At 38.2% G+C, this 12533-nt stretch overlaps 1 protein-coding gene across 1 annotated transcript in view; it reads right to left on the bottom strand.

Annotated features, from left to right (window-relative positions):
- ZMAT2 (zinc finger matrin-type 2) overlaps positions 1-12533 on the bottom strand; it is a 69294-nt gene that overhangs the window by 50082 nt on the left and 6679 nt on the right. The window contains exons 2-3 of the mRNA XM_026672604.2: positions 2155-2248; positions 1613-1736 (exon numbers count right to left, since the gene is read on the bottom strand). Of these exons, the coding sequence (XP_026528389.1) occupies positions 1613-1736; positions 2155-2248 (218 nt within the window). The remainder of the gene's footprint in view (positions 1-1612; positions 1737-2154; positions 2249-12533) is intronic.

The raw sequence follows: 12533 nt of genomic DNA on the forward strand, positions 1-12533 counted from the left end.
GGTGAACCTTTTCTGCACCGAGTTCCCAAACAGGAATGCGTGTGCATGAGTGTACATATGCACATGCCGGAGTGCCAGAAACCCAAAGACCAGCTGGCCGGCGTGAATATGGTTTTTGGCCATTTTTCGGGCCGTTTTCAAACCACTTTCCAGGCTGTTTTCTGGGCCGTTTTCCAAGCTGTTTTTACCCTGAAAACCAGCCTGAAAATAGCCCAAAAACCACCCTGAAAACCACCCCAAAACCGCCCCGAAAAAGAGCCTGTTTTGGGGCTGTTTTCTGGTGCTCCGTGGCCATGAAGACCAGCTAGCCGGCACGCACATGCATGCTGGAAACCAGAAGAACACCTATCTCGCTGCATGAGTTCTTTTTTATCTAGGAAAAGACAGAACAAATCCAGCGAATAGGGTTGTTAATACTGGAGTGAACATCAAAATGGCAGAAGTCAATTAAGGTCAGCAAATGTAAAATGATACACATTGGTGCCAAAAACCCTAACTTTTGATTCAAACTAATGAGTTCAGAGCCTGCAATGACAGATAAGGAAAAATATCCTGGAATAATGATAAACAGTTCAATGAGGGTGCTGATACTGTGTGCATCTGCTGTATCAACTATAAATCAATGGTGCAACTTCATATTGTATCCAGTTCCGGTTACTTCCATCCCACACCATTCGAAGGGGATTCATCCATAGACATTTAGCTATGTACTTTGGGGTGAACCCCCTTCGAATGGTGTGGGAGTATGAACCGATTTCCAAAAAATTGCAGACTACAGGAAACATTTGCATTACTCAGGTGACCCTAAGACAGAGATAAACCTCCAAGGGGCCTCAACGACTCTCTAAAAGAATGCAAATGACCAACTGTCTGCAAGGAATATAAATCCTTCCATTCCCTACTATCCAGTCAGAGCTGAAGAAGTTTCTTGGATAAGAAGCAAAACATCTTCAAAGAAAAACAAGGAAGTCCAGTTGCTTCATGAAAAAGCACCTTTGGGACAACCATGACCTGAATGACTGAGAATCTCCACTGACATTTTTTTTTTATATGACACAGAATTAAACTTTGCAATTTGCTACCATGGGATGTTATGCAAGCTGCTCGCTTGGCTGGCTTTAAAAAATGTTGGATCAATTCATGGAAATCACGGGGAACAGTAACTTTTAGCCCTGATGGCAGTGTGACTGATTTTGAAGGCCATCAGCTGGAAGACTAGTGGGCTTCCTTGGGTAGCTGGTGGGTCACCGTAAAAACAGTCTGATTGGGCTATCTGGTCGATTGGTCTGATCCAGAAGGGTACTGCTTATGTTTTTATGTTATCTGAAATAATCTACTGATAAAAAGGGTGAATCAAATGACTCTCCCAAACTATGTACTTATTACAATGAGTAAACAACAGTCATCTCAAATATCTACAAATTCTACAATCCACAATCTGAAGGGATGCTACTATTATCAACCTTGGCATGTTCAGATTCATTTCAGTTTTCTATTACCTGCCCTTTCTTCCCAAATACTTCATGAAAAAGAGTACTAGAAATTTAGTTGCTTAAACCTCTCTGCTAATCAAACGTTAGTACATTAGCACACAAAATCTTTATCACCTTACCCTCCCATCTCAGACTGAGGAGTAGTTTTGGTAATAACAATAGTTTTCCCCAATTTGGATTCCAGATCCACTTTGTAATCTCGATGCCGCAGAAGCTCACGCTTGATGGGCTGCACTGGTTTGCCTAAAATATAAATTTAAAAAATTAATGAGGATAGACAGACAGAGAGATAGATGACAGAATGATTTGGTATACCCTTGAAATATAAAATCTTCATTTTAGTCAGTAAATATTGTTTTTTCCTCTATTGTCCAAGAAAGTTCTTAATTTTAATTCCCCCACTCTAAGATCAAATAAACCTAACTTCTTAATTTGTCGAATATGAGTAAATTAAACAGGAAGTAAGTATTTACAATTTTTAAAAGAACATAAAATGAAGTGTCTAGCTGTCTGTCTATTTATGTATGCCGTTATGCCGCCCATCTCTACCGCAAGGTGACTCCGGGTGGCTAAACTTTCCCTTTGCGTCTCATTCTACAAACCGATTTAGCAACTACTAATGAAATAGAGCAGTGCATTGCATAGTCAGCATACTACTAACCATCTTTCTTCTCTCTTTCTTCTGTAAGTCGTTTCTCTGCAAGCTTCTCATATTCGTCTTTGTCCCACTTTCGGCGGAAGTCTAAGTTTTTAGCCTATGATTGAAAGAATATAATGTTCCAATTAACAAAAAAGGTCTGGTATTGACAATAATATGAAAATTATTGGTTTGTAGGATATTCATTTTCTCTAAAATCTCTTACACAGGAAAAGCATGAACAGGCAACGTTTATACAGAAAGCATTAGCTTCAACTATTATATGCTACAGGCAAATTCTAAAAGCTACAGAATTGAGACGGTCTGATAAGGAATAAAACTCTTCTTTAAATATCAACCGCTGAATTCCACAAGGGTCACCAATCTCTTTAGGCTGTGTGCATACATGGTGAAATTTTAGGCTACATCAATAGAAATATCCATTCTAAAGCATGAGAAGTAATAATTCCAGTTTTACTGTAGTCAAAGTCCATCACAGAACAGCATCTTAAATCTTCACAAGAGAGGACCAATGACAGCTATGATTATAGTCTTCAAGTGTCTGAAAGGATGTCATACAGAAAAAAGTCTAGCTCTCTCTTTTTCAGACAGGAAGACCCAGAATACTGGACTAAAGTTATAGGAAAGCAGATTATCACGGAATACTAGGGATTTTATTTTTTACAAGAAAACCAATACAATAGTGGAATTAATTATCCAGAAGGATTTCCCTTCACTGAATTTGTTTAAATGGACACTAGGGCAGCCACTGGTGAGGATTCCTGCCCTGAATAAGGAATGGGACTCAATGGTTTGAATGGCCCTTCTAACTGTTTCATACTATGATCTTGTGTCTGGGCATTAAAAACATTACTTGGTTTCTGTTTGAAAAGCCATCATGATACCCACAACTGCTGATACACCTGTTTTATTAATATTCTTACAATAATACTTAGTTTTACGAGAAAAGACCACGATACTATTCCTGACTAAAATAATACTAGCCTATGGAGACAATTACTAGATCAAGAAGGTAGGAATTGCTTATTAAAACGAACTATAGAAAAAAAAAGGCAGCAGATATCTGACGAGTGAAGTATTTATATAGTTTTAAGAAAAATGCAGGGAGACACAACCAAAATGAAAATGTTATCATTAAATGCAAGAGGGAAAAAGCTATAGAAGTACATCTAGAGCAGGGGTGGGCAAACTTTTTGGCTCGGGGCCTCATTGACTTTTAAAATTTGACAGACGGGCCGCCACCTGGTGTCGAAATGCCTGTCATTCCAAGTCAAAATCAAATGAATGCAATCATTCAGTCATTCACATCAAACCTTAATTCTGTACCAATCTTCGGCGGGCCAGATTAAAAAGACCAACGGGCCGGATGTGGCCCGCGGGCCGTGGTTGCCACCCGATCTAGAGAGTCTTAAATTATGACAATGGTAAAAAAACTATTACCTACTAAGCTTCCATCTCATATGGAGTTTTTCATTATAAGAAAAAAATCCTAAGAACTGGACATGGAAAGATGTCAAGATAACATGTAGAACTATGATTGGTTCAATATTAATTGTAACATAATAAATAAAATCAGGTTACCTTTAAGTTTCCCAAAATCTCAGTGGTTTGAAATAATTTTAAACTATAAAATGAGGCTATCATTATGTAAATAAAGTGAATAGTAAGGTACTAGAATCAAGCCAGATAACAGGAAGTACTACAGGTAGTTCTTGACTTACAACGATTTGTTTAATGACCATTCAAAATTACAGCAATACTGAAAAAAGTGACTTACCACACTTACAACTATTGCAGCAACCCCATAGTCGTATGATCAAAATTTGGGACCTGGTCACTCAGTCGCTCACTTGCCCCGGTCGCTCTCCTAGCTTTCCCTACCATGCTGGCAGCCGCGGTGCAGCTCAGGTGGATGTCCTGCGGCTGCTGCACATGTGCACTGGGACATCTGCCTGCCTGCTCAAAGCCGCTTTTTCTTCCGGTGGATGCGCCTCTTCCAGCCCGACCGGCGTGGCCCAGCCAGCCAGCAGGTGGCCACATGTCCAGCCACCCCTTTTTTAGTACAAGAAACCTCCCCCAACCATCCAGCTGCTCTCCTCCTTCTCTGCCTGTTTGTTCTGTATGGCCAAGGAAGAGAGGGAGAGTAGCCAGCTTGATTGGGAGAGGCTTCTTGTGGGGCAAAGAGGCTGGAGACTGAAAAGAGTCGCCTCCAGCTGCCTCTTTCACAACGCAAGAAGCCTTCCCCAACCGGCCAGCTGCTCTGGGCCAGTTGCACTGAAAAGGGGGCAGCTGAAGGCGACCCTTTTTGGTCTCCAGCCTCCTCTTTCGCAGTGCAAGAAGCCTACCCCAATCGGCTGGCTGCTCTCCTCCATTCCCACCCCAATGAGTGATTCAGTACCCTAGGTAATCTATTTTATCCTGGTGAAATTCACATTTGGAGAGTTTGACAAACAACTTAGCTACCTCCCACACCAATTTAACATGTTGAGACTTAGTTTCTGTATAAATCAATCAAGATAAACCAGGTTTGGTTCCCTCCCTTCTCCCTTCCGGTGGAGATCTCTTCCAGGAGCAGTTTGCACGGTACTTGTTTTGAGTTTGATCGATTTCAGCTTCCTCAGCCAAGACACAGTAATCGTGCAAAGTCAAGTCACGAAACTCTTTGATGTATTTCACGACTGGACGGTACCCATCTGGCATGCCTTATGTGGTCTCTACCCTTGCGGTCGGCTTGTGTCTTCAAATCTCTGTGTAAGTGTGCAAGGCACCCCAGCCTTCCTTCTTCCCAATGCCAACGGACCACCTCGGCTTGGCAGTGGTGCTTGAGGCAATGTTCTCCTCAATCCAAGCATTGAGGGCCTCTTCTGGTCACTAAGCGAAGCGTTTTAAGTCAAGGACTACCTGTATAGAGTGACATATAAAGAAAACAATGAATGACACAGAAATCAAAGTGATATACAAAGAAAACAAAGTATCAGAGAATATGCTAAGCCAAAAACAAAACCATATTATGACTTAATATGATAGTATCATAGACTCAGGACTGGAAGGGATCTCGGAGGTCTTCTAGTCCAACCCCCTGATCAAGTCAGGAGTCCCATCCCAAGTATATCTCTGTATATATGGCATTGGTTTCTTACTCTTTATCTTGCTGGGCTGACATCAATCTTGCAAATCTCAAACTGCTTCCTCAAACTATTTTCTTCAACTGGAGTTCAAGCCCTAGGTTTATGAAAGTTTAGGAATAAACAAAAGCAGAGCTGTTTGTATATAGCAAAATAGTCAGCTCTAAACCATACATACCTGGAATTGTACTACAGTATTTTAACTTGTTCTGTTATTATAAATCCAGACATATTCTGTTTGTAACTTGATTACAATAATTTTTTTTCATTATCAATTCAGGAATTTGTCTTCAAACTACTAATATTCTTGTGTTGTCTGGTGTCATAGGGTTTTTTCGACGCTCACTGGACATGGCTTAAGGGTCCTGGTTTTGTTTGGCTTTTTGTGTCGGTTGTGTGGCGGCTTTGTCGCTGGCTTTGTGCTGCCCGCCTCACCTTCTAGTCCTGTAGGCGCGTCCGCCCTGTTGTGACAAGGGCCTGTTCCCGGCCCATCTCTTGGCGTTTGTGCCGCTCGCCAACAATCTTGGCGCAAACTGAGTTCCTTTCACTGTGTGGAGGATAGTTCAGGTCTCCTCGTCTGACCACTCGCTTGTGTTCTTGCAAACTTGTGGTTACCTTCCTCCCCATCTGTCCTACATAATCACAAGAGCAATCCATGCAGGGAACAACAGCCAGAGAAGTGATTGAAGCCTGAGAAACAGGATCCTTGTCAGGGCTTCAGCATGAGTCCAAAAGCTTGGAAGACAAAACCTCTGGTCCTGGTGACCGACCCAGATTGGATCCTGCAACATTTATCCTGGGACATGTCTTTCTTCCTTCCTTCCTATCATATCTTCCTTTATTCATGAGTACCATATACTGTTCTACTAAAGTTAAATTGTTCATTTTACTATGGAGGTGCATGATACACCAAAAATACAAATAGTCATTGACTTACAACAACTCATTTAGTGACTCCTTGAGTTACAATGGCATTTAAAAAGTGGCTTGTGACTGTTTTTCACTCTTACAATCGTTGCAGCATCCCCAGGATCATATGTTCAAAATTTGGACTCTTGTCAACTGGCTTATATTTATGAAGGTTGCTGTGTCCTGGGGACATGTGATCACCTTTTGCAACCTTCTGATAAGCAAAATCAATGAAAAAGCCAAATTCACTTTACAACCATGTTATTAACTTAACAACTGCAGTGATTCACTTAACTGTTGCAAGCAAGGTTATAAAATGGGACAAAACTCAATTAACAGCTGTTTTGTTTAGCAATGGAAATTTTGGGCTCAATTGTGATCATAAGTCAAGGTACTGCCTGTAAGACATCTTGATTGCCAAATGAAGAACTCTTATATCAAGTCCTTGTTCCTAACAGCCAGCTTCCAGACAGTTCTAAGAAGAGGGTAAGTATCAAACAGCCTCCAAAAAATAATACTTTTTCAGAAATTGGGCATATATTTTAACAATAAAACAGTTGAATGAGGGGAGAATGCAGGCTATTCATAAACTTTATGTCTCAAAGCATCAACATTTTCACATTTTCTTTTTCACAATTACATTATTGGGTGCACAAAAATGAAAGTTCCAACTGAAAAGGGTGTACCAAAGATTCCTCCAACTTTTATATTGCCGAAAACTTTAAAACAGAACCAGTGCAAATCCTGCCAAAAAGAGCCCCAAACAGCTTAAAACCTTGTTTCATTTATTTCTGGGGCCTGTTAAGCAGGAACCTGTCATAACTAAATCACTGCTTATTTTTTTCCAGGAAGAATAATAAAGATGATTTACAAGGCAAAAATTAATAAGGTGGCAAGGAGGGTATTTCCAGATTGAACTACACTGAAGCAATACTATAATAAATCAAAGCTTTCCGTGCCTGAGAGAAGGCAATTTACTAGCTGCTTCACTTTTCTCCTAAATAATAAAAAGAAGTCTGTAGTCTTTTGAAGGTCCTTCCATTCCTAAACTAAGCAGGTAGAAAGGAATTAAATCCAACTACTCACTTGTCAAGCTTGTAATTTCAAAAAAACCTTTTCCAATGTAATCAAAAGACCGGTTTGTTGGAAATCACAGCAGCATTTCAGGATAGGTTTAGCAGACACAACCATACAGCAATAACACAGAAATGGTTTACCGATTCCTGCTTCTTGATTTTAGAGGTTGTTCCCTAGCTGGCTGCCCTCCCTCACACAGGTATGCATGTCTTCCATGAAAGAGATAAATAAATCAAAAAATACTAAAACAAAAAAAACATCACCAGATATTTTACAGGTTAAAAATATTTTAAGAAAGTCATGTAGGCATTCATGTAAGTAGAAGTTAAAAGTTCAAATTCCAACAAGAATACTCGTCCATCATTAGGCAGAAACTACTTGGACAACCTTGAAATAATCACTTTCTTTCAACCTCTCTCTCTCATAGGATTGTTATGGAGAAAATAGCATCATGTACATTGGCTTGAGTTATACAAAATAAAGCCAGAATATATAACGAATGAATGGCTAGAGTCACAAAAAATGCAGTGGTAAGATAAAAATACATAAATATAATCATGGAAGAAGAGTGAAAGAGGGAAAAGAGATTAAAGGAAGATAGAAAGACTACTGCAACTCTTTACAAATATTACTATAAAATAACAAAAACAAGAATACATTCAGAAACAAACTCCACTGAAACTTGAGGGATAGTACTGAAGAAATATTGTCTGAACCATTTAAAATAGCAAAAAAGAGGCAGTTAGTTCTAACAGCTCTGGGTCAACAAATATGGAACAACACTGTGTAAATGATTGGAAAGTATCAGTGTGTCATATCTATGCTAAAAAAATAAATACTTTACATAGCAGAGACACATTGAAAAAAAACATGTTTATACCAATTTCAGGCTCAGCCAATTCTCTTCATATTTATTTATTCATATTATAGAGTTGGAAAGGGAATTTTATCTCCTTAAATCCAAGCTGGATTGTTGGTGTGTGTGTGTTGGGAATTCAATTCTGACCAGCTCAAGGTTGACTCCTCCTTCCAAGGTCGGTAAAATGAGGACCCAAATTCTTGGGGACAATATGCTGACAATGAACAGCTTAGAGGGCTATAGAGAGGGCTGTAAAGCACTAAGAAGCAGTATTACGTTATGAGTATATAAGATATATACGTATGTATGTATGCATGCATGCATATAAGTTGTAAATTATAAGTTAAATGCTATTGTGGCTTTTTATTGCTGAATGCCACCTGGCATCAGTGTCAGTTGGGTGGCAGTATGGACTTATTTAATAAACATCTTCTGCTTGGTGATTTGTAGGAGAACTATATTAGTCTATGGTGGAAAAAAATCAGGAGTATGGTAGTACCTCTTCCAACTAACAAATTTTATTTAATTTTATTTAAAAAATTAAGTATTTGAAAGTTGCAGCTCACTTTATCAGATGCATAGAGTGGAAGGACTAAGCAGAAAGCAGAAAATCAAATTACACTATCCCTGACAGATAACTATCTACCCTCTTCCTGAGCTTATTACATGAATTTGAAACAAAGTCTTAAGAATAAAACTGAGGAAACTGGATATATTTTTGCCTTTCCAAAAAGGAGGGGTAATAGAAGAGTACTTTTCAAGTACATGAAGAAGTATCACAATTTGCTGCCTATTACAGGTAGACTTTGCTAGCCTACTCTATTTAGTGACCATTCTGAAGTTACAATTCCACTTTATGGCAAGTCCATCACAGCATCCCTGTGGTCATCTGAAGAAGATCAAACACTTCGCAAACAACAGGCATTTACAACTGTTGCAGGGTCCCACATTCATGTAATCACCATTTGTGTACTTCACAGTTGATTTCTGATAAGCAGTGTCCATGAAGAAGCTGGCAGTAAAATTGCAAGTTGTGATGTCTTAAGAACTGCAGCAGAAGAGATGGTTGTAGGTCCATCAGTCACATGTCTTGCCTAATGGTAGCATTACTTAGCAAAGGAGTTCTGTTCCCAATTATGCTTAAACAAGGACTATGTGTATCCCATACAATGCCTTTAAGTTGCAGGAAGATTCTAGTCTTTATTAACCCAAAGGTTCTTTTTCAACCATGACCTGGGTGACTGAGAATCTCCATAGACATTTAGTCATTATTAAAATCTTCCAAATAAAAACTGTTTGATTACAGAACTAAGTAGGAGTGAATTCTCCTTCACTGGATATATTCAACCAGAAGCTGGATAGCCCTCTTGGAATGCTTTAAAGCCCTATGAACTGTATTTCATAGACGGAGGACATATTTTATATTCACTACTTCTCTGTCGCCAAGCATTCAAGCGGCACGCTCACTCTTCCATCTCACTTCTGCATTAACATCTATTGTGCACCCAGATGCAGGAACTATATAATTTGCATCTCATCCATTTCTCTATATTGGCCAGGAGGAAAAATAAATCCATGGTAAGTATGATCAGCCTGCTTTCAAAATTTTCACCACCGGTGTGGTCAAAAGTCATGATTTTCAGCTCTACTGAAGTCATATACCTTTCCAACTCCATTGCAGAAACACTGGCAACAAATAAAGTTCATATGGAATATATCACTTGTTATCTGTTGATCACAAGGCACTGAAATCTTGCTGCACTGAATAATGGCAGTTTACTTCAGTCTTTCCAAGATTTTCGGCATTCCATATAAGTGAAGGTTTTAAGGGTATTAAGTATTTTGTTTCAGTGAATTACAGAATCAGATAAAAATTGAAGATCTTTTAAAATTTACTTTAAATCATTTTTTAAAAAAGTAAATTAATTTTAACATTTTCTTAAAATATTATTTAGCAAAATAAGCAACATATAAATTTTATAAAAATATTTTATGTTATTATTATAAAGGATCTCAAGTGATAGCACTCCAGCTTATGGCTGAACACATAAATTATTACTTTAGCTGTATTCCATTACCATGCTTACTAACTGTAAGAGATAAAGAGGTACTATGATATATATTTATTTGATGAACATATGTAGCTGCCCATCTCACATTCAGGACTCTATGGGATAGCACATTCTATTCCTTAGCAATACAGCCAGTTTGCAGGCTTCATATGAGTGTTTTTAATTTATTTGTTTAATTTATATGCCATCCATTTCACTATCCAAAATTACAGTATCCCTAGGCCAGATAACAAAGCCATGTTTTCAGGCTCTTCCAGAAAACCAGTAAAGTTGAGGCCAATCTAATGTCAGATGGAATGGTGTCCAAAAGATGGATACTGCATCAGAAAAGGGTCTCCTGGATCTCATCAGATGACATTCCTCTGTGGGAGGGCGGAGCTGGCGTCGCGACGATACGGCATGCGATCTTGGAGGTCTGAGATCGCTGCCGATATCTTTGCTCCTGGACGGCCCTATCGGATCTAAACCGTCCTGAAGAGACGGTGAAAGTGAAGAGCGCATACTGTCAATCCCAGAGATACTGCAAAGTCCCTGGTAGATCCAGGAGAAGCTCTTCTTGCCAGCGGCAAAGAGGCAGCCATTAAAGCTGCTGAAGTTGGGACAGCTCCGAAACAAAAGAGGACGGAGAGAGAGAGTGTGCCGGTTTGGTGAGAACTTTTTCTTTATTCTAAGATCTGAAAGGACACCCTAAGGAAAAGAAAGAATCTGTAAAAGTTTTGACAGAAGTGATTAAGTGGCGATTTTAAACAGGAATGTCAAAGTAATGTTTTTTTTCTCATTGCTGGATTTTCTATACATGATCTTATATTTTGAAACTGGACTGTTTTTTTCTTTTACATCTATTTTTTTTCTCCTTTTTGATTTTGTAATATTTTAGGCTAGAGGCTCCCTTTTAGTTATTTCTTTTTTTAAAAAAATATCTTTTTCTTTTTTTTTATTAATTCTTATTATATCTTGCTTGGAAAAGAAGGGGGAAAGTGAGAGCAAAGAAACTTTGTAACACTGCCAACTAGAGGCTTGAAAATATTCTGTTTCCCTGTGACCAGACAAAGCTGAGAAAGAAAGAATTGAGACTCTTTTTCAAGGACATTGCTATTTGATAAGATAGAGGGAAGAGCATGGGAGAGTATTATTGCAGGTGCTCTTCTGGGTTTCTATCAACAGCTGGAGTCTGGTGTTGAAACCTAGGAGAAAAAAATGTGAGAAGTTTTTGGAGAAGAGAGCTATAATAAGAGCCTTGGATAATTAAACAAAGTGCAGTGTGCTCTTTTTACTTTTTCTAAGTTGTGCTATCCCTCCTCACCAGCTTTATTGTATTTTATTTTATCCTTTTTTTTCTTGTAATAACTATTTGGGTTTTTGGCTTTGTTGGAGCTTGTCTTTGTTTTTCTTTTTTTCTTTGGAAGTCCAATCTCTACGTTTGCTTTTTATTTTAAAGGGAAAGCTTTAGTATTAATGTTTTTTTTTTAAGGGAATAGCCTTTTTTCCCCTTTCCTGGTATTTTTGTTTTTTCATCTACTTTTATGGTTTATTCTTATGCACTCTTTTCTATTTGAGACCTTTCACTTGGATTAAGGTGTTGAAGAACCTGAAGAATTTTTCCTTTTCCTTTTTTTTCTTTTTTTTTCAAGCCTTTTTCTTCATCTAACTACTGATTGGATTAAGGTATACAAGAACCTGAAGAAATTTTGTCCTCCCTTTTTTTTCTTTTTTTTATCATTATTATTGGGCTTCTTTTTTCTACTATTTTTATTTTGAACTATAATTGGTTACTTCACAATTGGATTAAGGTTTAGAAGAACCTGAAGATTTTGAATTGCTTAAAATGAATAGGAAATTTACAGCTCCTGGTTCTTCAACTTTTACTTCTTCCTCTCCACCATCTGGAGGACAACGTTCAATACAGACAATGTTAAAGCAAGAAAAAGAACAAGAAAAAGTGACTCTGCAGATGATTATGCAAGGAATTCAAAATATTCAAGCAAGATCAGAGAATATTGAAAAGAGAATAGAGAACATTGAACAAAGAACATTGAACAAAGAACAGGGAAAACCGATGAAAAAGTGGAGAACATCCAACAAATGATGTTGAAGTATGATGAGAGATTCCCAAAAATTGAAGAAGAAGATAAACAAAGAGACAAGAAGATTGGAGATATTGATAATAGATTAACGGTGGTTGAACAAGATAAAAGTGGTATGTTGAGATGGGAGATGGATAGATCAGAATTCTATCTTAGATTCCAAAACGTAGAGGAAGAAAAAGGACAAAACTTAGCTGAGATAATGATAGAAATACTGGCTGAAGCTTTGGAAATAACTCAAGAGAAGATGATGGAT

This window comes from Notechis scutatus, chromosome 3 (assembly GCF_049901735.1).
Source record: "Notechis scutatus isolate UNSWTSFEM ecotype Mainland chromosome 3, rNotScu1.2, whole genome shotgun sequence".
Classification (NCBI taxonomy): Eukaryota; Metazoa; Chordata; class Lepidosauria; order Squamata; family Elapidae; genus Notechis; species Notechis scutatus.